This window comes from Tenrec ecaudatus, chromosome 1 (genome assembly GCF_050624435.1).
Source record: "Tenrec ecaudatus isolate mTenEca1 chromosome 1, mTenEca1.hap1, whole genome shotgun sequence".
NCBI classification, from domain to species: domain Eukaryota; kingdom Metazoa; phylum Chordata; class Mammalia; order Afrosoricida; family Tenrecidae; genus Tenrec; species Tenrec ecaudatus.
In genome coordinates this window covers 218,680,085-218,705,030 of record NC_134530.1, presented here as the reverse complement: position 1 = coordinate 218,705,030, position 24,946 = coordinate 218,680,085, and the positions used below count along the sequence as shown (strand labels likewise).

The 24,946-nt window shown below is 56.6% G+C and overlaps 1 protein-coding gene across 2 annotated transcripts; it reads left to right on the top strand.

Moving 5' to 3' along the window:
• Nucleotides 1-1,380: 1,380 nt before the first annotated feature.
• On the top strand, nucleotides 1,381-24,680 carry TMEM9 (transmembrane protein 9). 2 transcript variants are annotated; one of them, XM_075528811.1, is made up of 6 exons: nucleotides 1,381-1,475; nucleotides 1,978-2,080; nucleotides 3,946-4,037; nucleotides 12,481-12,589; nucleotides 14,706-14,837; nucleotides 23,827-24,680. In XM_075528811.1, exons 2-6 carry the CDS (start codon nucleotides 2,015-2,017, stop codon nucleotides 23,974-23,976), a joined length of 549 nt encoding a protein of 182 aa, XP_075384926.1. In that variant the 5' UTR covers nucleotides 1,381-1,475; nucleotides 1,978-2,014; the 3' UTR covers nucleotides 23,977-24,680. The 2 variants fall into 2 exon arrangements, with proteins under 2 accessions (XP_075384926.1, XP_075384925.1); XM_075528810.1 differs by having other exon boundaries at nucleotides 1,464-1,565.
• Nucleotides 24,681-24,946: the final 266 nt, after the last annotated feature.

Sequence of the window (24,946 nt, the reverse complement as noted above, 5' to 3'; positions counted from 1 at the left end):
AGCAACAAACACAAGCATAGGCTCAAACATCTCCATACACAATCACACACCGTGCCCAGCACCGTGCCCAGTAGCTGGGAGGAACTTCACTCCACCTGGAAGCAGCCCATATGGTGCCTCAGGTCTCCAACCTCAATGTGCAAACTCAAAGCCGTTGCCATCAAATCCATTCCAACTCCCAGGGGCGCTTTAGGACAGAGTAGAACTTCCCCTGTGCCTTTCTGCGACTCTAACTCTACAGGAGTAAAAAACCTTATCTTTTCCCCTTGGAGTGGTTTCGAATTGCTACCTTGTTGCTAACAGCCCAGTGGTTTTGAATTGCTACCTTGTTGCTAATAGCCCAGTGTCTAACCCAGTTCACTGGTTAATCCATCTCTTAAGGAGCCCTGTTGGCGGAAGTGTTAGTGTTTCGCTTTTAACTGAAAGGCTGTTTGGGTGGATCCAACAGCCCACCAACTGCTCCGTGGGAGAAAGATGAGGTTGCCTTCCTGAAGCCTCCACCCTTTAGTACAGCTCCTCATGTTGTGGTGACCCCCAACCACCAAATTATTTTCGTTGCTACTTTATAACTGTCATTTTGCTACTGTTATAAATCAGGCCTGTGAAAGTGTCGTTTGATTCACAAAGGGGTCGCGACCCACATGTTGAGGACCACTGGATTATGGCCTTGGAAACTCGTGGGGCAATTCTATTCTGTCCCATGGAGTCGCTCTGAGTCAACCCAAGGGCAAAATAGCAAATCCTTTTACAGGTCAGGAAACGGAGCCCCACCCCCGAGAGGGGAGGAGTCTTTTTCCATGGTAGCGCAGTGGCCTGGTGGCCAAGCCAGGACCGAAGTCCGTTCCTGATTTATGGCTGTCAACCAGTTGACTCCTCTGCCCTCCACAGCCAGCGTCACACTTAGTCCTTAGCAGCTGGGACCCTGTCTTGCACACCACCTCCCGTTTGTTAGAACCAGATCTTGGGTCGTGGAGACCAGTCAGAGGGGCGTGCATGCCCACTACTCACATACAGGCCCCGCCCTCCTCACCCTTGGTGTGTGCGTGGAGGGGTGCAGTGGGGTAGCGGTGGTGGTGTGTGTGTGTGTGTGTGTGCCCAAGGTGTGCATCGCTGAATAACATTTCCAAATTGTGAATGAAGACAAAGGCCTTTACTCTGCTTTTTATCATTGTTTTACAAATGGCTTTCTCCTTAAACCAGCTACGCGAACAGGGTCAGCCTCTCCCAGAACACGGGTGTTTCACAAGTCACCAAGGTAAGACCGGGTCTAGTGCAGAGGACAGACATTCCTTTTCTTGTTTGGCCGGGTTTGAGAATTGTCTTCCTCTCCCTTGCGCGAGCCTCCCGGCCTGGAGGAGGTGGGACTTGTTGCCGTGGCGATTGAGCAGTGAAGAAGAGCGACTGTTCCAACAACCAATAGAAGCCGAAAGGGGCGGGGTCTGCTGGGATTTGTGCGGCTGCAGCCAGACTCGGAGGTACGCGGCTGGAGTGTTTGGGGTGGTGGTGCAGAGTTTACAGAAGGCTCTGGGAGGTGTCCCGCTCCTACCGAAGCCCCTCTGGGCGCGGTGGGTACTGCGGTTCTCTGTTGGATCGGGGCTCACAGACTCTGCACCCAAAGTTCCCGTCGGGCCTAGTGGGGAGGAGCTGCCGGGCGGACGGAGATGGAGATGGCGGAGGGCGGTGGGACGCGCTGTGCGAGGGTCGGAATCGGACCTGGTTCGAAGAGCTCTAGGCCTGAGGAGGCCGTGTCCCCGGAGACGCGGACCCCTGGGGTCCCCCTTTGGGGTCCCCACACCAGGTGGGCAGTGGAGAGGCGGAGACTTGCCGGAGAGGTTTGCCTATGGAGCCCCGGAGGCCCTGGAATCTTGGAGCCCAGCCCCAGGCGGGCCCCATTCCCACGTCTGGGCCAGAGGGTTGAGAGGCCGAACTGCTGGCTTTGGCTTGCGGTTCTTTTCCAACTCCGTGTCTCTTCGCCAGGTGCCTCGCGTTGCTGGCTTAGCGAACCTGAGTAAGCATGAAGCTCCTCTTTTTCGTGGCACTGGTCGGGTGTTTGCTGGTATTCCCAGCGCAAGCCAGCAAGGTGAGTTCCCAGTACGCCCCTGTGTACTACCTGCCCTAGATGTCTGCTGCTGAAACCCCGCCCCCTCATTCACCTGCGGGAGGTGGGGGTGGGAGGACCGAATCCAGGGAGTGTGACTTGTGCTGGACCTCAGACTTCCTTCCCTAAGGGTTGAGCCAATGGGGGTGGCATCTGGTGAGGTGGGGTGAGGTGATACCTGCAGCCAGAGACTGGACCAGGCAGGCTGGAGGTGGAATAACATCAAGAAGTTTGTGTTGGGAAAGTTGTTCTCCACACCTTACTTTATTCTGTGTAATTGGGTCTGGTTTCATTACCTTTGTGAATCCCTTGGGGGACATGCTCTACGACACAAAAGGTCACTCACTGCCATCGAATGGATGCCACCTCATGGCCACTCTGTAGCACGGTAGAACTGCCCCCTTTGAGTTTCTGACACTGTAACTGTGTGGCTAGAGATCCTTGGGCTGGTGGTTTCAAACTGCCCACCCCGAAGTTAGCAGCCAGGCTCAGAACCACTATGCTAGCTGGCCGGTGGTTACAACCCACCCAAGACACTTCTGCACACAGGTTTGGTGATCTGCTTCTGAAAGGTCTTGGCTTTGACAACTATTAGCAGTTCTACTCTACACCCACAGGCTTGCCCTGCGTCAGAATTAACTGCTGGCACCTGAGTATGTACTCCTCTATTTAGGATGTTAACATGAAGGTCCGTGGTTCAAACCCACCAACTACTCCGTGGGAGAAAGATGTGGTTGACTTCCCCTGAAGCCTCGGGAACCAATGTAGAGTTGGTATGATTCAGAATTGGCTCGATCGTAGTGGGTTTACTCTACGGAGGAGGAATCAAGTTTTAGCGTGTAAATACTATGTGTCAGACCTGACAAAGACCGAAGTATATGTTCAAGAGGACCAACTAAGCCCTGAGACTCCTGAATTAACTTCCCCTCTTCAAGGCCCAGAGTCTCCGAGCTATATCTGGGTGCATCATGGAGTATGTGATTGGAAGGCTTTGAAGGAAAGTCAAGTCTGAGAGTTTGTCTGTGTTCCCTTTGGGGAATTCCTGACTGAGAAGATTATACTTGCGAAGCTGTCTTTTATCCAACCCAGCCAATTCTGTACTCACCTTTTAAGACAGATAGCACTGGCCCTTTGGGTTTCCAAGTCTGTAAATCTTTACAAGAGCAGGATGCCTCATCGTCCTCATAAGGAGAGGCTGGTACCTTCAAACCGCTGACCATGCAGTTAGCAGCCCAACTTGTAACCCACATACCCCCAGGAAACAAACCCTCATTCCCTGCTGTCGAGTGGATTCCGACTCACAGTGACCCTAGAGGACAGACTAGAACTGTCTCTGTGGGTTTCTGAGACTAACTTTCTGTGGGAGTAGAAAGCCTTATCTTTCTCCCCAGGAGCAGCTGGCGGATTCATACTGCCGACCTGGTGGTTAGCAGCTCAACACATAACCACTACACCACTGGGACCCCTTTATTCCTGAGAGTGCTTGGACATTCCCTTGGAAACACCCTTTTCCTTACTCAGCCCTGCCTTTTCCTTCCTCAAACTCTAGCCGAGGACGTTGGAGATGGTTGGGATGGGGATGGGCAGTGGTGCACATGTGGGTGTGAGACCCAGGACAGCGGGTCCCAAGCACCTCACTTAGGGAGTGATTTTTCTGGGCAGCCTCCTGTGAGTCTGAGCGATTTCTCTTGAGGGCCCTGTGAGGTCACGTCTTTGTTACAGAGCTCATTGCTGGCAGAAACTGGGGCTGGAAAAAGATGAAGAACATTCTCACCAGGCTCCAATTGGGAGCCTTGCTGGAACGCCGGGGCCTGCCTCCATGATATGTGTTGTGTTTTCACTTGCAGAGTTCCGAAGATATCCGTTGCAAATGCATCTGCCCTCCCTATAGAAACATCAGTGGGCACATTTACAACCAGAATGTGTCACAGAAAGACTGGTAAGGCATTGCATGGATTAGCCGGTTTTTAGAAGGCCCTTTGAGCCCCTGAAGGATAAGCTTACTTCCTCAATCCTAGAGAGCAGTGGTTCTCAACCTGTGGGGGGCGACCCCTTTGGGGGGTCAAATGACTCTTTCACAGAGGTTTCCCAATTCATAACAGTAGCAAAATTACAGTGATGAAGTAGCAACGAAAATAATTTTATGTTTGGGGGGTCACCACAATATGAGGAACTATATGAAAGGGTCGTGACATTAGGAAGGTTGAGAACCACTGCTATAGAGCCTGAAAATGGAGTATTTTGCCTATAATGCACAGCCCATTGGAAACAAGACTCCAGTGTCTTGAGTTCCAGCTGAGGGGTTCCCTGGTCAGAGGGATGAATTTTATCATTTTGTGTGAAATCTTAGTCTTTAGGGGTACATGTAAAATGGGGGTAGAGATGTCGAGTGAGGTAAGTATTATGGGCACATATTATAGAATGTTCTGTACTTTTCCCAAGTCCTGCTACTTGCGTTCGTTTGTGCCAGCCTCTCAATAACAGTGCATGGTAAACGGGGTTGGGTTTGGGTCCCAGTTTATAATTGCAGAGGCTGAACCCTGGAGAGAGAGAATTTAAATGATACTACTGAAGTCTGAAATAAGTTTCAGGATCCTTTGCTTAAAAGAGATGGGTCAGTCAGGGTGCGAGGTAGTACCGATGAAGAACACAGCTTTCCCCCAGATCCTGGATGCTTCCTCCCCCCAACTACCATGATCCAAATTCTACTTTGCAGGACTGGATAGGGCAGAGGTTGTACACTGGTGCATATGGGAGCTGGAGGCACAGGGAATCCAGGGTTGATGATACCTTCAGGACCAAGAGTGTGAGGGGCGATGCTGGGAGAGTGGAGGGTGAGTGGGTTGGAAAGGGGGAACTGATTACCAGGATCCACATGTGACCTCCTCCCTGGGAGATGGACGGCAGAGAAGGGGGGAGGGGGAAGGGAGACTCCGGATAGGGCAAGATATGACAAAATAACAATGTATAAATTACCAAGGGCACAAGAGGGAGGGGGTAGTGGGGAGGGAGGGGGAAAAAAGAGGACCTGATGCAAAGGGCTTAAGTGGAGAGCAAATGCTTTGAGAATGATTGAGGCAGGGAATGTGCGGATGTGCTTTATACAATTGATGTATGTATATGAATGGATTGTGATAAGAGTTGTATGAGCCCCTAATAAAATCTAAAAAAAAAAAAAAAAGGAACCCTAGTGGTATTGTGCCCCCCACAACTAAGTACGGGTTTAGTAAGTGCAATTGTACGGTTGAGGAATATAAAGTCATAGAGAAATGGGAGAGTCAAATACAGAAGTTAAACACATTGCATGGTAGCATGCTCACCTCCTGGATGACCATGATCTTACCAGCCAGGTCCAAGCACAGCGTGGGCTAAGGGCAGGAGAGTGAGGCGAGGTGGGATGATTTATTGCTAAACAAGGCTTGTATCTACGTAGGGGCATGATATCTACGTAGGGGGCAGGTAATGAAGGGGCTGTACAATAGGCAATACAAGCAATAGGAGGAGGATATACAATGGGCATAGGCGTAACAGGAAGGGGATGAGCTAGGGGTATACACATGATAGGAAGGGGAGGGACTAGGAGTATACATGTGACAAGAAGAGTGGACCCTAGATTCATGATGGTGGGCTTGACCTCCCTGGCCTCTCTTACAGGGAAACAATCTACTATGCATATCAGAAACGAGTGGGTCCTACTTAGGGTGGGACAGACTACATAGTCTGCTTGCTCTAGAAGACTAGTAACCCTTAGGGAGAATAACCCTTGACCTACTTCAGTTGACCTCCAAGTGTATAGTCATTTGCCATGTGTAGCAAGCAGTTTTGTTTGGCATATATTTGGGGGAGACACCTTGGGAGAAATCTGTTTCCCACAGTATTGTGGGGTAAGTGTTGAGCTGGTGATCACCGTGAGATTGGTGGTTCAAACCCACTAGCCACTCTGAGGGGAAAAAAGAAGGGCTGACCACTGTGAAGATCTACAACCTTGGAAACCTCTTACTGGGTTGCCGTGGGTCAAAATCAACTCCACAGTAGTGGGTTTACTTAAAACAAGGAGCCCTGGTGCTGCTGTGACGGAAGCATGAGGCTGCTCACCTCACAATCGGTGGTTCGAACCCACCAGCTACTCCATGGGGAAGAGATGAGATATGTGGTCTGGGAAACCCTGAAAAGCAGGTAAAGTGAAAGACCTGCCATGAGATGGATGGACACAGTGGCTGCCGCAGTGGACTCTGGCCTATCAGTGGTGAGGCTGGCGCCGGATGGCACCCTAGCAACAACAATGGCAACATGGGGTTGCTATGTGTAGGGATGGGCTCAATGGTAGTGGGCTATTTTTCTTTGGTTTGTTTGCTGGCTGGCTTTTAAGAGAGGGAGAAACAACTAAGATTGTCTTCAGGGCGGATTTCTAATCCAGGCTGTTGGTGGAGCCGGCATGCCCAGACCCTGCAGGGACGTAAAGCACAGGATCAGACCAGAGTAGAGAGGTTCACATCAGACGGGGGGCCTGGGGCTTGGTTGTAAGTGAGCTCTGGGAAAGTTCAAGTCCCCAGTGCTTCCCCCTCCCCTGCTGAAATGGAACCTCAGTAAACATGGAGCCCCTGGAGGATAAGCTTGCCCCCCATTCCTGTAGTGCCTTGAGAGTGAGGGGCAGCAGCCTTTCTTCCCGCCCCTGCCTCTTAGGCGATTATGGTGCAGCTAAGCCTGAGCAGCATTTGGCCATGTTGACATCAGCAGGCGTGTCCATGTGGGACAGTCTGAGCGGGGCTTCCTGAGAGGCAGTCTGCTTAAATGCGGTCTCTGGACACAACCACTTGCTCAATGTGTGGCAAAGGAGAAAGGGTGTCTAGCACTCGGTCCAGAAGGTTGGCCCAAATTAGTAGCATCGTATCTCCCCGGAGCCCACGGAGCAATCCCAGGTTTGTGCCACGGCCTGGGAAAGCTGGGCTCTTCCTGCAGCACCAGACCACCCTCCCCCCACTTCCCGCTTCTGCTCCTGCCCTTCCTGATAAACACACGACAAACAGCCCACTGCAGCGACTTGATGCCATAGTGACCCTGCCGGACAGGAGTTTCTAAGGCTGGGAGTACAGGAACACGATGATGGGGGAGCCCTGCCTCTAACCCGCCTGCATCGCATGCTTTTAGCCCCACATCGGACCTCAAGGCTACAGTTCTGCTCTTGTGTAACAATCGCAGATTTCAGTGGTACCAACTCTCTCCTAAGGAGCCCTGGTGGTGCAGAGCCTCTAACCAAAAGGCCCACAGTTCAGATGCACCAGCCGCTCCTGGGAAGCCACTGTGGTAATCCGCTTCTGTTAAGATTTACAGCCTTGAAAGCCCTACAGGGCTGTTCTCCTCTGTTCTATAGGGTTGCTATGAGCGGAATCAGCTTGATGGGTTTGAGTTTGGGATCTGTCTCCTGGGTGGTGCCAACTGTTAACACATTTGACTACTAAATAAAAGGTTAGAGGTTCAAGTCTGCCCAGAAGCACTTTGGACAAAGACCTGGTGATCTGCTTCTGGAAGATCAATCACTGAAAACCTTTTGGCGCGCACAGTTCTGTTCACACACGGGATCAACTTGACACCAACTGATTTACCTCTGATCAGAGATGACTGTAAGCTTGAGTTTGGATGCTGCTTTAGGCCAGCCTACCTAGATAAGCAACGCCAGCCAGCTTTTATGTATGTGTGTATGTATAGATAGATAGATAAAGGTTTATATCAAGAAACTAGCTCACACCTTTGTAAAAGGGGGCAAGTCCCAAGGTCATGGGTTAGATGGCTTCTCCTGACTCACATATCCTTGGAGACTAATGAACCCCGTACTCAGGAGGAATATGACAGGCTTGTGGCTGCAGAGGCTAATGAATCCAAACGGCTAATGAGTCAGGCCACTGACTCAAGTCGAAAGAACCAGAAGCCCAAACCCAAGAAGCAAGCCAGCTTCTCCATATATTGGAGCCCTGGGGGTCCAGGGGGACATGTGTTGGGCTGCTACCAGGTTAGCCATTAAAACACCAGGTGCTCTTTGGGAGAAAGATGAAACTAGTTACCCCTGTAAAAATGTCCAGTCACAGAAACCCGCAGGGACAGTCCCACTCTGCCCTACAGGGTCGCTATGAATCAGATTTGGCTCAGTGGCAGTGAGCCTGCCACACCCTTAAGAAGATCTCATCATGGGAGGTTACTGGATACCCATTGCTAAACCACTGAGCGCCCTGGCCCCGCCGAGTCCATAGGAAACCTGAGCTCACAGGTGTCCGTAGAGAAAGGAGCCCTGTGCTGGGTCTCTCAGGCTGAACTTTCTTTCTTCCAGTTAAGGTCAGACTGGAGAGGCTGCTTGAACAATATTAACTCAGGAGCCTCGGGACAGCTCCGTGCAGAGTGATGGGTGCTAACACTAGGATTCTAGGACTCCGCCCCCCTCCCCCCCCCCCCGGGAGTCTCACCTCCGAGTCATCATGGGCTTGCCTTGAACCCCTTAGGACTGCGACTTTGAGCAGGGGGTGGGGGATGTGGCCTTGACATGTGTGTTCTTACGGCCCTGGTGCCAGGACCAGAGAAAGAGACCAGTTTGATTGTGGCCTCTGGTCTGTGCAGCAGATTCACACTGGGTTGAATCGGGCCAGTGCTGAGAGAACTCGGGGCTGCTTTCTCCTGGCTGCGCAGCGGTAAGCCAGAACAGTTTAAACTGTGGTCTTCAGATGCAGGGCCCAAGCCACTTAGCAATTCCTGCTGTAGGCTGCTGGTGTCCTGCCATCTCGTGTTGGAAACGTGTAACCACAAGCCTAGCAGCAATGCCAGTGTGTGGTTTCTGACACAGCAAACCTCATAGGACAGAGTAGAACTGCCCCTGCGGGTTTCCAAGCCTGGGAATCACAGAAGCAGTCATCCCCAGCTTTCCCCTGTGCGGTGGCTGGTGTGTCCAAACTGCCGGCCTTCTGGTAAACAGCCCGGCACCTAGCCCTCGGGACCACCAGTTTTCTAAAAGAACAGCAACCCCAATAATTTTTCTGGACTGCATCTGGAGAAGAGAGGTGTTAGACCAAATATATATCATATCCCAGAACAGGAAGGAAATGAAAAGCTGGCCGGCTCAGTGGCTTTCAGTCTTTTAAAACAGGTCCTGTCTTTCGGTCTTTTAAAATATACATCCTTTCTGCAGACTCATTTTTGGGAACAGAATGTGACAAATAGTAAATCAGAGTTGCTCTGGCTAAAGAGTGACACTACCATCCCCCCTTCCCCAACCACACACATACACAATCCCCCGGTTACACCCTCACCACCTCCACCCTCCTTCACGCTCATGGCTGGGGCACCCAGAGTGAGAACATTGTCCCTGAGATGTTCCTCTCCTCCTGCCCCATCTGTCAGTGAGGAAACAGGCCCGAGAGGCTGGAGAGCTTCCCCGCGGGGGCAGTGAACCCAGGCCCTCTCCTCTCGCTGCCCTCTCCCACTGCTCCCAGGAGAGCCCCGGAGGTGGTTGCTCAGAGACAGGAGCTCATCGGGGCTTCCCCTGCTCCCCAGGGGTGCCTGCGGCGGACAAACCAGCGCTCTTCGAGTATGTTGTCACTCTTGCTCAGCCTGTGCCCCTCAGTGGAAAAAACAAACCAAACCCATTGTCCCAGATTCAATGCCAATGCACAGCAGCCGTGAGTTTCTGAGACAAACTCTTTACAGTAGTAGGAAGCTCCATCTTTCTCCAAGGCAGCTGCTGGTGGTTTTGAACTGCCAACCTTGTGGATCGCAGCCCAAAGAGTAACCACTGCACCGCCAAGGCTCCTATGCCCCTCAGTAACCAGGGCCCAGTTTGAAGGACCCTGGGTTGGCTTTCTCCCACCTGTTCCCACCTCCTCCTCCCTGTCCCTGCAGCCTCGTGAGAAGTCTGCAGACCCCACTGCACCACCTGCGAGGCCTTCCAAGTCCGGCATCCCATGTGGCTCAGGAATGGAAGGAATCCCTCCCGGAGGCTGGTAGAGACTTGGTAGAGAAGAACAGGCCATGTTCCCTTGGGTCAGGAATGACAGCCACGGACCACTTGTCCAAGTCCAGCTCCCAGGCCTCGGGGGTGAGGCTGTGGGGGGACTCGGGCATGTGCCAGGCCCCCTGACAGAGTGCATTTGGTCCTATGGGGGAACTCTTACACACCCAGAGGTGAAGCTGGCCTCCTCAGAGGTCTCAGGAAACTCGTGTGCGTGTACTGGCGTCCCTGGGTACTGCAAAGGGTTAATGCGCTCAGAGGCTCACGGAAGCCTTGCCTGTTTAAGCCCAGCCAGAGGTTACTTTGGCAGCAGCAGCCATTGATCACCCTGGCAGTACAGACACACACTGGGCAGCGGGCATCAGAGTCGACTGGGCAGCGTAGGTACTGTCTTCATGCCACATACTGAATTTTGAGCTATCCCCACCCCCAGCCCTCCAACTGAACCTCTAGCCTTCATCTCCACACTGCACCCCCGGGATGTCAAAGACCCATTCAGATCTAGAAAGACCCAGACTGGGCCCCAGTGTTTTCTGGGGTCGTGTGAGAGAGAGCCCCGAGCTGGGTGCAGCTCTGTCAGCACTGGACAGGCCTGGAATGTTATCTGCTCCACCTCCTGTGTCCCACAGCCGGGGGAGTACGGGAGACCCTGGGCCCAGTTTCTGAGAGGCGGAGCAGGGGCAGGGCCGGGCCTGGCTTCCATCCCACCACGGTGCTGCTCAGCTTCCTGGATGACTCGGGGCTTTCCTGCCGTCTCCCTCCAGTGGTAAAGATAACTGCATTCTGTGGTGGGCCTGGCTCCCTCCACGTAGTCACTGTGCCCAAGGAGTTGGGCACGATGGCCCAGGGAGATGAGATGCCACTTGGCCTTCCCGGGCCTGTGGGGCCTGTGTTCTTTAGCCCATGTTACTCAGGAGCACCGGGGGTAAAAGTGGGCCTACGGCAGACACATGACTCACTGCACAGCCACCTCCTCCTCTGGCAAGCATGGCCCGGCACTGGGAGTGGTGGGAGGGATCAGGGTGGACATGACAAAGACGAAGCTGCTGTCCTCAAGGAGCTCAGCCTCTCCAGGGGAGGCTGGATAGAGGATTGAGCATGGGGACTTGGGGCAGGAGTTGTCTACATCATAAGGGCTACACAGGACGCAGAGAGGTCACCAGGTGGCCCACACAGCCCCATGCTCTTGGCAGTGGTGTGGAAGCATGGTTCATTCAGGGAAGCCAGCCCAAGGAATGGGCAGCAGGCGTGGGGTGCTGGAGGCAAAAGTGGACAGGCAGAGGCTGTGGATGTGTTGTCATGCTCAGTTTCTGCTGTGCAGGATTGCGTGTCTGCAGTGAAGGCAGCATTCGATCCAGGGACAAACTAGAGGCGGGACCCCATTAGGGAGGTCAGGTCACATCTCCAAGCAGAGACACAGCGTGAGGAAGAGAAACTAAGAAACAGCCAGGTGGGTTGTGCACTGCGCTGCCAGGCACAAAGTCAGCGGTTGGAAACCACCAGCTGCCCTGTGGGAGAAAGACGAGGCTTTCTACGTCCCTGGAGTTGGGGTCCGCTGTGAGTCAGAATCGACTCGGCAGTGGCGGGGGTGTGCCAGGAGGGACAACGCTGACATGTGATGGGTGAAGGGACAGCCACGAGGTGAGAAATGGTCACCAGGTTCTGACTTGGTCGGTGAGGTACCCAGTGGATGAGATCTATGGGACGGGACGCTCGAAGATGCAAATCTTCAGGCTGGAGAATGGGGGCCAGAAGGTGCGGAGAGTTTGTGAAGCCCGCGGGACAGGCAAATAAATGGTGAATCCAGTAGGTGGGTGAGCCTAAGAGTGGGGGAAGGGGTCTGGAGAGTCTAAGCTCAGGCTCGCCAACCTTCCAGTTGAAACCCTTGGGCCACACCCGCTCCTCGCTCACTGGTTCGTTTGCTGCTCGGGTCAGGGCCTGGTGTGAGCACAACATGTTCTGGAAACGCAAGATGACCCCGTGAGCTCGCGAAGCGGGGGCGTCTCCGTTATTGCGGAACTGCCCCCCTCCCACGGAGGATCGCAGCCAGTGGCCTTCTGCTCACACCTCGGCATTCTCTAGCGCCAGGCCGGCCTCCTGAAGGTGCCGCTTAGTCCCATAGGGGGTTTCCACTCACCAGTGTGGCGCACAGTGAGGCGACGGGGAGCCCGCTCAGGGGGAGCACAGGTGCACCTAGGAGGCAGCTGTGGGCAGAACTGGGGGCATGTTCGTGCTCACGGTGCCACATCTGCTCACTGCGGGCTGGAGAGCTGCTTCTGAGGGGCAGGGGCCCTGCCAACCGGGTCCCTCTACTAGTCTCCCATCTCAGGGAGTACCTCTCACCAACCCCCTCCAGCTCCCCACGCCCCGTCTGCCTATCTGTCTGTTGCAGCAACTGCCTGCACGTGGTGGAGCCCATGCCGGTGCCCGGCCACGACGTGGAGGCCTACTGCCTGCTGTGTGAGTGCAAGTACGAGGAGCGCAGCACCACCACCATCAAGGTAGCACCGCGCATGCGGGGGGCGGGGCGACCCACACTGCCTCACCGCCTCACAGCCTCTCCCCTCCCTGCCACAGCCACAGTCCTTCGCTCTAAGCATTCCAGGTGGCCCTGGGCCTGGCTTTAGGCTGCCGTGGCCGCCAGCATAGGGGTCCCCTTCCCATTTCCTGGGCCCCAGCCCTTTCCTCTGGCATCCCCTGTTACAGGCGGAGACAGAAGCCCTGGGAGAGTTAGTTGGCTGTGACTTGCTTTCCTCCATTCTTTCTGGTTTTCCCCTTCCCCTCACTTCCCCGACTCCTTCCACAGAGGACGTTTGAGCTGCATGCTCTCGGGATGGCACAAGACGCTGGGGGGTGGAGAGGGGCGCGTGGCTGATGCAGGGCCTGGCTTCCTTCAGCAGAAAGCCTAGCAGCTTCCAGAGGGACGCTGTGCCCCTGTGAGCAAGGGCATCAGGTGCTCCCTGTGTTTCCCTGTGTTGAACCTCGTTCTCCGTGGCCCCGGGGAGAAGCCAGGAGAGGAGTAACTAGTAGGGAATGAGGGAGGATAACGGAGACCCTTGTCCAACTCCTTGGCTACCAGGCAGGACTCGTCAAAAGCCACTGAGCCACCCAGCAGGGACGAGAGCCCGCCGCACTCCCGGGCCCCCAAGTCCAGAGCGAAGCTGTCTGAGGCGGGGATGCCTTTCCTGCTCTGGCTGCTTAGCTTAGTCCCGCTTTCCCTAAGGGGTCTGGAAGACGTGAGTCGAAACTGTGTCAGAAAATCGTTCTCAGCACACCCAAGTCTTCACAGACTCCTCTTGCAGGCTCTGCTGCTGAGCCTCACCTGGAGGGGAGGGGATCTTGCCCACTCGCCCCCCTCCCACCTGGCCTGGGAGCCAGCCCTCTTGTCAGCCCTGCAGCCCCTCTGTGTTCTCAGCTTTCAGAGAAAGCAGCTGCCTGCCCCTCCCCACCATCGTCCTCACCCATCAAGCTGTGCAGGCGGTGGAGCCGCTTTCATGTTCCTGCCCTCGCTGCTTCTCTGAACTTGCTCCAGCGGCCCCCACCCCCCCACCCCACTCCGCCTGCCCACCAGATGCCCGCCTGAGTCACATATCCCCCCTCAGCGGTTCACAGAGAAGGGACTTCCTTCCCCGCACAGGGACCCCATCAGACACAGCTCCCTCCAGTCTCCTTTGCCACTTCCTGAGGTGCCGGCCAAGGCTTGGGCCCGGCTGCCCCAACCAGATGGACCCAAGTTGGTCCACTTGTCCATGACTGTTGATTGAACAAGCTCCGGGCTCTGTACACCTCTCTTCACCACCAGCTCCTGGCCGCGCCTGGGGTCTGGAGGCCATGGCGGGCAGGCACTGTGGAAGCACAAGCCGTTTAGAGAGTGAGTCAGCACCTCTGTTGTATCTCTAACATTCACTCACCTTGGATCTCGGGCGAGTTACTCCTCTGCACAGTGCTTCCAGCCCCACCCCCCCGGGGGGGGGGGGCGTGCATTTAGAGACGAGTGAGGTGTTTTTGTCATCTTAATAACCAGACTACTACTGGCACTATTATGGAGACAGGGCGACTGCTAAATGTCTTAGAAAGTTTAGTTCAAAATGCCTGTCCCTTGGGAAGCACCCAAGGAGCGTCACTGAAGCTGCCTTTTTGTGCCAAACAAAGCATCCATCTGCGAGCCTCTGGGAAGGTGAGCGCTGCTTGGTGGGGTTGTTGGATGAACACTGTTGTCACTCCGCTCAAGGCCCACTGAGTGTCCTTTGAGAAACTATCACACCGACCCCTGGGGGGCCGCAGGCACAGTTGCTGTCGCCTTCCAGGCCTTGAGCGGCGCTGGCCCAGCAGAGCCCTCCGAGGTCACCACTTTGCTGGGGCCTTCCCTGCGGAAGGGCCCGGAAGAGCATGGTGGAGAGCGTGTCTGTGGCCCACCCTGGATCCGGGCCCAGTCTTGCTGGAACACAGCAGGCTTTCGGGATCAGCCCCCTGAGGGTTTGAACTGCAGCCCCTAAGGCAGTGCTTTGGCCCCCGTGCCTGTCTCCTCCTTACAGTCATCGCTGGCCCTCTCCCACCCAGCCCCCCTGGCAGCCAGTGGGCCAGTCCGCAGCCACTTCACGGGGCTCTCTCCCCCAGATCATCATCGTCATCTACCTGTCGGTGGTGGGCGCGCTCCTGCTCTACATGGCCTTCCTGATGCTGGTGGACCCGCTGATCCGCAAGCCGGACGCGTACACGGAGCAGCTGCACAACGAGGAAGAGAATGAGGTGACTGCGCCGCACCGAGCGACTCCCCTCTCCCTCCCCGCAGCATCCGGCATGTCTCCCAGACTCAGGTTCCTCCTCAGAGAATTGTCTTCTGTGCATCTAGATGAAGCCTGAGGTGGCCCCAAATTGCTCCCAGTGCCTGGCCCCGGCAGCCATTGTGTGGGTTCCGCCTCAGCCACACTAACTGAAGCATGGAGTAGAGCTGCTCCTGAGGGCCCCCAGGGCTGTAACTGTGTGGGAGCCGACTACCTCCTTACTGCCCCTCTCTGAGCGGCTGGTGGGTTTGCACCACTGACCTTGTGGTTAGCAGCCCAGGGCCTAACCCATGGCAGGGCACCACCAGGGCTCCTGCTGCATCTCTAAGCAGAGAGAAGGAGGACCCTCCCACCAGGGCAGACACACACACACTCACACACGCCCCACCCAGGGGGCTCAGCTCGGGCCTTTTTCCCAGCCCCCAGGGAAAAGCAGGGTTTCACCAGCCAGGAAGGAGGAAGGTAAGTGGAGGTGATGAGACCAGAGGTTACTCGCTGGGTGCTGTGCCCGAGGCATTGTGAACCACCAAAGGGCTGGGCGTTTTGGGGGAGGATGGAACCATAAACAGCAGCCTTCGTGGCTCACAGGCTCTTGTGGTGGTGGAGAGCTGGACCTGAGCCCAACACACTCCATAGTCGCTCCCCACTCTGCCCATGTCCAGGAGATAGGCCCAGGGGCGCCCTGGAGGGCTGGCTTTGCCTGGGTTGGACCCAGAATGGTAGTAAGAAGTGGTGCCTAAGTCTCCTGTGGCTTCCCCGTGTGCCGAGGTTGGGGACGGGCCAGTGGAGGCAGCTGCCTTCAAGAGACCCAGGGGCTTGGGACAGAGCGGGGCTCTGGGGGCTAGGGAAGGGCATGGAGCAGCTGTGAGCTCAGAGAGAGCCTCCCTGCAGTGGTGCTCCTGGGCACTTTGTGATGGATGGAGTGAGGGGGACCCCTGGATGGGAGAGGCTCAGCCAGGACAGGTTCCCAGAGCAAGAGTGAAAGGCCAGGGCAGTGTTGAAGGAAAAAACTCAGTGTGTTGCATCATAGCTACCTCCTCCTATAAGACGCCCCCAGAGACCTGCTGCCATAGTGCTTACACAGTGTGCCACAAGCCCCAAGGTTAGCCGTTCAGAACCATCAGCCTCTCCTCGGGGACAGGTGAGGAGTTTGTTTCCCGTGAACAGGTACAGGGACGGAAATCCACGGGAGCACGCCTGCCCTGTGGGCTAGGGCTGCCATGACGTGGAGTCAACACATGGCAGTGGGGTGTGGGTTTGGGGAAGGCAGGGCACGGGAGGACCAAGGTTGGGAGTAGTGTGAGAGAGTCAACCCAATGTAAGCAGGTGCTTTTTTGCAGTGAGTTCTGTGTAACCAGAGGTAAGACGAGGAAAGATAGTGAGTTCCACGTTACCAGAGGTAAGGGAAGGAGTGACTTATGTGTAGCCAGAGGTAAGGGAAGGAGGTGCAGTGAGGTCAGTGTTACTAGAGGTCAGCAGCCACCTTCAACTAAGCTTTCACTTGCCAATAGAGGGAGGACATAGGGGCTCCGGTGCAGGGATGATGCTGCCCAGATGGTGTGGCTCTGGCTGGCCCAGGCAGAGGATGAGGCCAGGTCAGGAAGGGTGGGGCGCTTCCTCCGGCCGCCGGAGTGGACCGTCCCTGATCTGCCCCAGCCTCCTGGCGGCATGAGTGTGGCCAAAGGGAGAGGGAGAGGATGTGCCTCTCCCCCAGGGCTGGTCGCTGGCAGTTGGGTGGTCTGTGTTCAAGAGGAAACCCTGAGCGCTTACCCAGTTATTAATGTGCAGTAATGGCAGTTCTATAGGAGAAGAGCATTGCTGATAAACACTCGGCGATTAGGGGGAAGGTGGTAATTGCAGGCCTGGCTGGGGGAGTAATTGAGAGATGCAGCCTGGTGATTATACAGTCCAAGTGCCATTTCCCCGGAATGCGTGGCTCTCGGGCACGGCCTTGTGTCTCCTGGCGTCCTGGTGACGGAGCCAGAGGGGAGAGGGCAGTGTGCCCTTCTTGTAAGGGAGCCCAGGCCTCTTCCCCTCAGGAGACCCCCTTCCCTCTGAAGTTGGGGCTGCCTGTCTGTGTGAAGGTGGCCTTGGGCAGGAGGGGGTTGGCTTGATCCATCTGGTTCCCGCAGGCAGAGCCTGCAGCCCAGGCCAGGCAGTGCCAGGGTGCGGACTTTCAAGTCACAAGCTAGCGAGGAAGTGCCTGCCCTGGAGGGAGAGAGAAGGGGTGGGTGACAGCCTCAGATTCTGAAAGGTAACACAAAGGTGTGTTCAGTCGTCCATACCCTGACCTGCCATGCAGGCGGCTCTGCCTGGGCAGACAGCACTGCTGGGCTGGGGCAGCGTGCATTTCAATGGGGACCTTGGGAGCGGGTAAGGGGCTGCCCTTGTGTGATCCAGCTCACCTGTGCCCTCAGCTGCTCTGCCCTGTCTTCAGCCTACCAGTCAGCGGCTGCCTGGCTCCTCCACTTGGGCACTCCTAGCACCCACGCTTTGGGTGTGGGGAGGGGGTGCTGCTGTCCACCGGCTTCTTGGGTTTCTGTTGCTGAGGGGAGGGGAGGGATCACTAAGGAGCCATGGTGGTGCAGTGGGTTAGGTGTCAGGTTTCTAACCACAAGGTTTGCGGTTCAAGCCCTTGAGCTGCACCACGGGTGAGGGAAGGCTGGCTGCTTCTGTAAAGATTACAACCTCAGACACCCCCTGAGGCAGCGTTGTCTGTCCTGTGGGTTGCCGTGAGCAGGAATGGGCTTGCTGCATTGGGTTTGGGGGTGTAGAGTCACTGGGTTGGGCACGTGACTTGGTATGTCTGCTGTTAGTGCTTTAAGTGGAGCCAGGAACCGAGGCAGAAATGAGGGGACAGTCAGGTGAGGTTGTACAAGTGAGATGCTGAGAGCTTTGGGAGGTTCCTAATAGAAAAAAATCTGTGGGGGGAATGCTAATCATAAGGTCAGCAGTTTGAAACCACCAGCTGCTCTTTGGGAGAAAGATGAGGCTTTTTACTCCAGTTAAGTGTTACAGTCTCGGAAACATACAGGTACAGTTCTACTCTGTCCTGTAGGGTCACTGTGAGTCAGCATTGACTCAGTGTTGGTGAGAGAGAGAGAGAGAGAGAGAGAGAGAGAGAGAGAGAGAGAGAGAGAGTGTGTGTGTGTGTGTGAAAGTGAGTGCCTGTGTGTGAATGAGTGTGTGAGTGTGTAGATTAGTCTTGAGAAGGAAGCCTGCCTGGCTGGATGGATTCTCCGCCCACTAATGGTGGACAGAGACAAATAAGCTGAAGGTGTCCGGTGTGCAGGGCCTAGGAGAACCCAGTGTGTGCTGGGTAGAGAGGGCTGATCTGCTCTCCCAGCCTTCCCAGGGCAGGTGGGTAAGGGAGAGTACGAGACTGGGGGTAGAGCGAGCCCATGGCCCCAGGTGGCATCCCAGGGGCAGGCTTGTGGCTCTGTCTCTGGTGTGTCAGAGTCTGGTGGACATTTCCCATAAGGCAGAAGCAAGGATGAACCCTCCTGGAATGGAGGTGGGAGGAATCTGGCTTTGACCCCACAAAGAAGAAATCCAGGAGCATGACCTTTCAGTGTGTGACTGATCCAGACAGGCCCCAGGCTTCCAGCCCCCTCCGCCAGGCACTGGCAAGGAGAGACCCAGTGGTAGGATCATTTCTGAGAATTCAGGGGCCCTTAGCTCCATCGCCCTCATCCCTGGAGCTGCAGAATTGGCAGAGGAAGGGGCAGCCTCCTGCGCAGCCTCAGCCGAGTGTCCGTAGGTGCAGGGAGATGAAAGCCTGTCGTGTTCCCTTTGAAAGTTCTGGCAGCGCCTCCGTGGGCCCTGATTGCTGTGTGCTGCCTCTCCTGGGATTCCAGTGGCATTAGACCTAATCCCCCGGCTCAGACGCTCTTTGAAAGGAGGAAGCAAGCAAAGCATGTGTGCTGGGGCAGAATCGGCAAACAGGGCCTTTTAGATGTGCAGGCCTGGCCCTCTTTGAAGAGCAAGAAGGAAGGGCTTCTGTGGGCTCGGACCCTGCCACAGCGGGGCACAGGGCTGGGCTCCTCCTCTGGGAGAGCTGTGGGAGGGAGGCAAAGCGAGCAGGTGACAGTGCGGGGAAGACTCAGCCATGGAGAAGTGGTCTCCTTTTCCCTCTAAGTGCCAGGGAGCAGGCGGACGCCTGGGGGAGCCCCAACCCACAATGCCTCGAGGCTTCTAGAAGGCCCGTCAGGTGCCCCGCAGCCCAGGAGTAGGCCGCAGGGGTTGGAGCCCCATGACACTTAGCGTCCTGGTTCAGTATTACATCTGAAATTGATGCACTAGTTATTGCCTCAGCATTTGGCTGTTTTGTTAGCTCTGACACTGAGCAGCCCGGAGTGGCAGAGTGGAGCTGCCCTCCCTGCCAGACTCTGAGGCAGTGGGCAGAGCAGGAGTGGAGGGAGCACCAGTCCTTCCCTGGGGAGAGCCTGCATGGTTCCAAGGGCCCACATTTCTGTTCACAGCCAGCTGCTTCACTGTGTACCACCAGGGCTCTGGGACCATGCTAATGCCCCTCGGTACTGAGGCCTGGGTAAACCAGCTCATTCTTAGAGGCACATAGCTCCCTGAGACACCTAGTGTGGTGGGGGTGGGACGGGGGGAGGGACAGGAAGGAGAAGGCAGGCTGAGAGGCCATGTTCCAGGGCCCATCTCAGGAACTAGTTCAGCAGCAAGGTATTTGGGAGGTGACTGGTGTTATTAGGCCTGCACTAGGAGTGGGGACATGGAATGGCTTCATTGAGCCTGTACTAGGAAGGGGACATGGGATGACGTCACTGAGCCTGCACTAGGAAGGGGACATGGGATGGCATTGTTGGATCTGCCGTGTGAAAATGACTGGTGGCAGCATGTGGCAGTTGGAGAGAGGCAGCAAGTCTGGCCAAGGCAGAAATGGTGTGAGCTCCCTAGGAAGTTCTGTAATCGCCTTTTGAAAGGGTTTTGCACTAGGGCCACTCCGAGCTATGTGCCAGGGTGAGGGACAAGCTTGGTCCTGTTCTGTCCCAGGCCTGGGGAGGAGGACTGAGGGGAAGCCAGGGACAGGGTGCCACCTGAGGTGGCGAGTCTTGTTCCCCGAGAGGCTCTTTACCAGAGCGACCTGGTACATGTGGCAGTGTCAGTGATGCTAGTCTGGACCTAGGGGGACTGCCGAGAACCCATAGACAACCATGGCTGACTGCAGCGGGACCCAGACGGTGCTTGGTGTGGTGAGAGGCAGGGTGGGGTGTGTCTCGGAAGGCTACCACCAGGCGCTTTGCAGTGCCCAGGCTCATGCACATTAACATCCGGGCCCTCGATGCTGAACTCCTTCCCGGGGCTTTGTCTCGCCCCCACCCCTGGGAAAGAACCAACCTACTTCTTGGATTGTGCATGCTGACTCCTTTTTATGTGAAGCAAGCCAAAGAAAGACCCAGCTGGGCCCTGGGACGAGACCCCCGCAGACGCTGAATCAGACTCTGGCCCAGCCACTGAATAGCTGAGCCACCCAGTGCAGAAAGCTGGCTCCTCTCTCCGAGCCTCTGCCCTCCCGTCTGGGAGGAGGGGCACCTGCACTGTGAGGGCCCCCAACGAGGCCAGCCTGCAACGAATAAGCATTAGAGGCTTCCCTCAGAGTTATGCCCGCTTGGTCCCACAGTGGACCTCCAGGAAGCCGCCTCTGCCTGCCGCCATCCTGCTCTGCGCTCTGGGCCGGCCCTGCAGCCGACGCAGAGTCTTTAATACCTTTAATCAGACTATTAGCGAGGGGAACACAGCGCCTCTCAGCAGCAGCTTTCCCCCACTTAGGAGCTGTTTGTTAAGACTCTACATGAAGGGAAACAAATGACGCTGTGGTCCTGCGGTGAAGTTCAGCGTGTTCCCTTAATGCTCCCTTCTTGGCTTCCCCTCGCAAGCGCCCTCCCTGGGAGGCAGGCGGAAGTGCCAGCCTGGAAGCACCCCACCCTCGTCCTCTGGGGTGCCCTTCCCCCCAGACCCTGTCAGGAGACCCCACTTCCTGGAAGTGAGGACACTCTGATACCCCTCTCCCCAAACTAGTGGCCCCGGGGAGCAGAGGCTGAGCAGGCAGCTTGGGAGCAGGGTATCAGTCCGGTCTGAATCTATTTAGTCGTGGCTGGCAGAGCGAATTCACGAGGGAACCATGTCGGGGGAAAAATGTAACAGGTGCCCACCCGGGTTTGCAGCTGGGAGGGGGCGGAGTGGGCCCTCCCAGGGTCCTGACTCAGGAGACAGGGTGGTCGCCTGCTCTCTGCGCACCTGCGCAGCCCTCAGCAGAGATGATGTTCCCAGTAGGCCTGCAGCTCGCGCTTCCGCCCCTTCTGCTGTGACTCCAGTTCCCCCAGTTTTTCACTACCCGGTGCCTCGCCCATCCCCCTTGGCAAAACGGGCTGGGCACTCCGGAGGCTGGTCTGTGCAGAGTTGAAAGGCGGTGTAGCCACAGGAAGCCTTTGTCAAAGGCAGCTCCTCCCAGTGACGGGCTGCTCGCTCCGGCCCCCCTCCCCTGCCCAGCAGACCCTAGAGCTTGGGCCCAACCATAGTCACTGCTTCTGTTCTATGGAGTACTCGCTCCCCACCCACACCCCGGGGCTGGTCAAAGGCTCACTTCCACTCTCTCACTCAGCAGTGACTCCGGTCTCCACCTTACTGATGAGGAGAGAGGTCCCGGGAAGGCAGGTCATTCATTGCCCAAGGTCAACACTTAGCTTAACTACTAATCAAACAGTCGCAGGCTGCACACAAGCAGAGCAGGGTGCCCAGAGGCCTCCAGGTGCCCATCTTCTGCCAGCTGTCAGCACTAGCACCTCCCACAGGAGTCCTGGGGGAGCAGCAGAAGCAGGTGAGCAGCTGGTGAGCCAGTGTGGCTCTGCTGGGCCAGGCCAGCGCCTTTGAGGACAAGGCCTCGTCCTTCAGCCCCAGCCCAGAGCTCCTCAGCTTGGGGAGGGCTGACCTCAGCACCTGCCTCAGCTTACCCTTCAGGGAAAGCTCCCCTCCTGCTGCTCAATCCCTCACCCTGAGACGGGCCAAAAACACCTGGGAAGATGGCAGTTCAGCATTTCTTGGGGTCCTGCTCTGCGACCCCAGCCCATCACCCCCAACGCTCTGCAAACATTATTTCCCCTTCCCTCCCCTGCCCGTGTGAGACCTTCTTTGCGAGGGGTTTTTACAAAGGGAAGAACAGCAGTGCAGAAGAGAGCAGACCACACGCGCCCACCAGGTGAGCCAGGCTCCGTTCGTTGGGTACAGCTTCTTCCTGCAGGTATACACACACGCACTGGCTAGTTTATTTCTTTCAACTTGATGGCTCCTGAAAGGAGAGGGAGCCTTGATAGCACCGTGGTTAAAGTGCTCAGCTGGCACCCGAAAGGTGGGGAGTGGGGCCCACCTGCTGCTCTGTGGGAGAAAGAGGCAGAGGTCTGCTTCCATAAAGATTTCCAGTCTCGGGACACCTGTGGGCAGTGCTGCTCCACTCCTACAGGGTTGCTGTGAGCTGTCGTTTGGCTCATTGGTGATGGTTATTTTGTTTGTGTTTGTGTTTGACTGCCAACCAAAAAGTGGTGGTTTGAAGCCCCCAGCTGCTCTGGAAAAACAACGTGGCCACGTGCATATGGAACGATAACGGCCGTGGGAAGCCAAGGGTGCGGGCAGCTCTGATCAGAATTGACTGGCCAGCAACTGGTCGCTAAGTCTGGGTTAGGTTGAAGATTGTGCAAAGAGAGTAAGCGATTGGCCAGCAATATGGAGACACCACTGCTAAGTGGCTCGGCCCACCCTCGATCCCCTGGCTCTGGTTGTGACCTTGTGTGCGGGCCACAGGGGGTGGACTCACCCCTGAGGTCAGGAAGGAGTCTGAGTCAGCTCAGCATCCGCAGCCTACTGCTGCCACTCCTCCTTCTAAGGCATGACCAGGATTCCCGGTGGCCTGGCAGAGGGAGCCTCCAGTCCTGGACCAGGGCTCCCAGAGGGCAGTGGCCATCTCTGACTGTCCTGGGTCTATGTCCCCAGCAGTGACTCAGCACTGCGGCCATGGCAGTGGCAGTACTGGTTAACTATCACCCCCCTTCACCCCTAGCCAGCCCACTTCCCTGCGGCCACCAGCCCGCTCCCGGCCACCCCCTCCTCCCCAGCCCTGGCAGCTGTGTGGCGACAGAAGCTGTGCCAGCTCAGGGCATTAGAAGCAAAGTTGCATTTACTGGGCGGCTCTGGGCTTAGAGAGGTGTGCTAATCCCTTAAGAGGTGTGTGGCAGGAGATGAGAGGCAGGGAGAGCTAGGGAGGAAATCCCCGAGGGGGTGTGGGCCTGGCCCTGGGCTCTAATTCCCTCCAAAGATCAGGTTCGGGTCCTGCAGGAAATGCATGGGCTCCGGAGCTTCAGAGGAGGACAAGTGGTAATTAGGGGAGGATGCTGCCTGCCTCTGACAACAGAGTCCGCTCAGAGAGCAGAGGGGCAGGGGCCCCGGGGAGGTCGCTCGCTTGCTCCTGCTCTTGCTCAGGAAGGTGCTGGGGTGCCTCAGCTTCTCCAAGGAGGGAGGGGACTGAAGGAGGCACTCCACGACCCTGACCCTGCTGCCCCACCCTGTCTCTCCTAGGGAACCTAGGCTGTGGGTCTTCATCTGTAGGGACTCCTTAGCAGGCCTCCGCCCCCCAAGCAGGCATGCTGCTACTGCAGGGCCACCTGGGTGTCCCTGCCATCCCTGGGTGGTGGCAGGCAGGGCCACCACGGGGCCTGCTGGTGCATTGCCCACACAACACACCTCTGTATTACAGGAGGCTGTGAGGCCAACACTTAACACAGCCAGGGGCAGCAGCCACAGGACAGACTCTGCAAACACCGGCCAGGACCTCAGGCTGGAGGGGCAGAGTCTTCAGGGGTCCCGCACCCTGGGTGAGGCCAGGTGTCCAGGAGCCCGGCTCCAGTGCCCACCCCTTCTTTCACTCCCCACTCCAGGATGCGCGCTCCATGGCCGCAGCCGCCTCCCTGGGGGGACCCCGAGCCAACACCGTCCTGGAGCGCGTGGAAGGCGCGCAGCAGCGATGGAAGCTGCAGGTGCAGGAGCAGCGCAAGACCGTCTTCGATCGGCACAAGATGCTCAGCTAGGCGCGGCAAGACCTGCAGGCCGGCTGCCAGCCTCTGACATTGGACGGCGCCAGGGCCACTTCGCCCACCCCTCTGAAAGCCTGCGGCCTTGTCCTCCCTTCTCCCTTTCTGGATGGGTGTATGTAGCCAATCCCACGGGGAAGGAGTGTGGGGCTTCCTGGTATGCCTCCTCAGGGAGGGGATGGAGGAGACGTGGGCGTATCAGGCAGGTCAGTACTGGGTGGCATTGATCGTCCATCCTCCAGCCTCGCCACCTGTCCAGCTCCACACCTGGGGGCTTTTCTCACCGCCCCCCCCACCCCGGCTTGGAAGACAGAGCTAAGTCACGGAGAACTCGGGGTATGGTAGTCAAGCATGGCTCAGCACTCAGATTGTTCTCCTGCTGGGGTTCCGGTGACCCCCTCCCAGCAATGAACTCTGCTTGTGCTCAGGGATGGCTCGGCCGGGGAAGATGCCCAAGAGCCCCGGAGGGCCCTCAGGGCGCTCCACCGTCCTCCCGGCGTCCATTCTTGTTTATTCCACTGCCCAGCCCCTCACCCACCACAGCAGGCCCCGCAGACCCGTCTTCCCTTCCCGTGGGTCCAACCATGAGACAGACAACAGAGGCGGAATGCCTGCCCTGGGATCACTGCGTGTCCCCATCCCCGAGGGTCCCTGCCAGTGCATGGAGAGAATAAAGTGTCTGTCTGAGAGTTGTATATAAATCCAGCGAGCCACCATCACATTGTCTTCTCTCACTCTCGGGGCTGCGAGGGATTTGGGGAACTAAGAATTGCACCGACGAGAGCCAACATCAAGAGGGATAATGGGTATAGGGGGTGGGGATGGGGGACACTGTGTGTGTGGTATCCTGAGCAAGTGTGCTTAGCTGGGGCCAGTGGGAGAGGCGGGGGTGCCACAAATATGAGCCCAGCACCGAAGAACCAGTGTCCTTACATCCTGCTCACGTAGCACTGCTGGGCCCAGCCAT

Bases quoted from the DNA above. Each gene is read 5' to 3' on its own strand.
- TMEM9 (XM_075528811.1), top strand. From the start codon at position 2,015: ATGAAGCTCCTCTTTTTCGTGGCACTGGTCGGGTGTTTGCTGGTATTC. The intron at 2,081-3,945 runs GTGAGTTCCCAG...TTTCACTTGCAG, and splicing joins TCCCAGCGCAAGCCAGCAAG to AGTTCCGAAGATATCCGTTG. The intron at 14,838-23,826 runs GTGACTGCGCCG...TCCCCACTCCAG, and splicing joins ACAACGAGGAAGAGAATGAG to GATGCGCGCTCCATGGCCGC.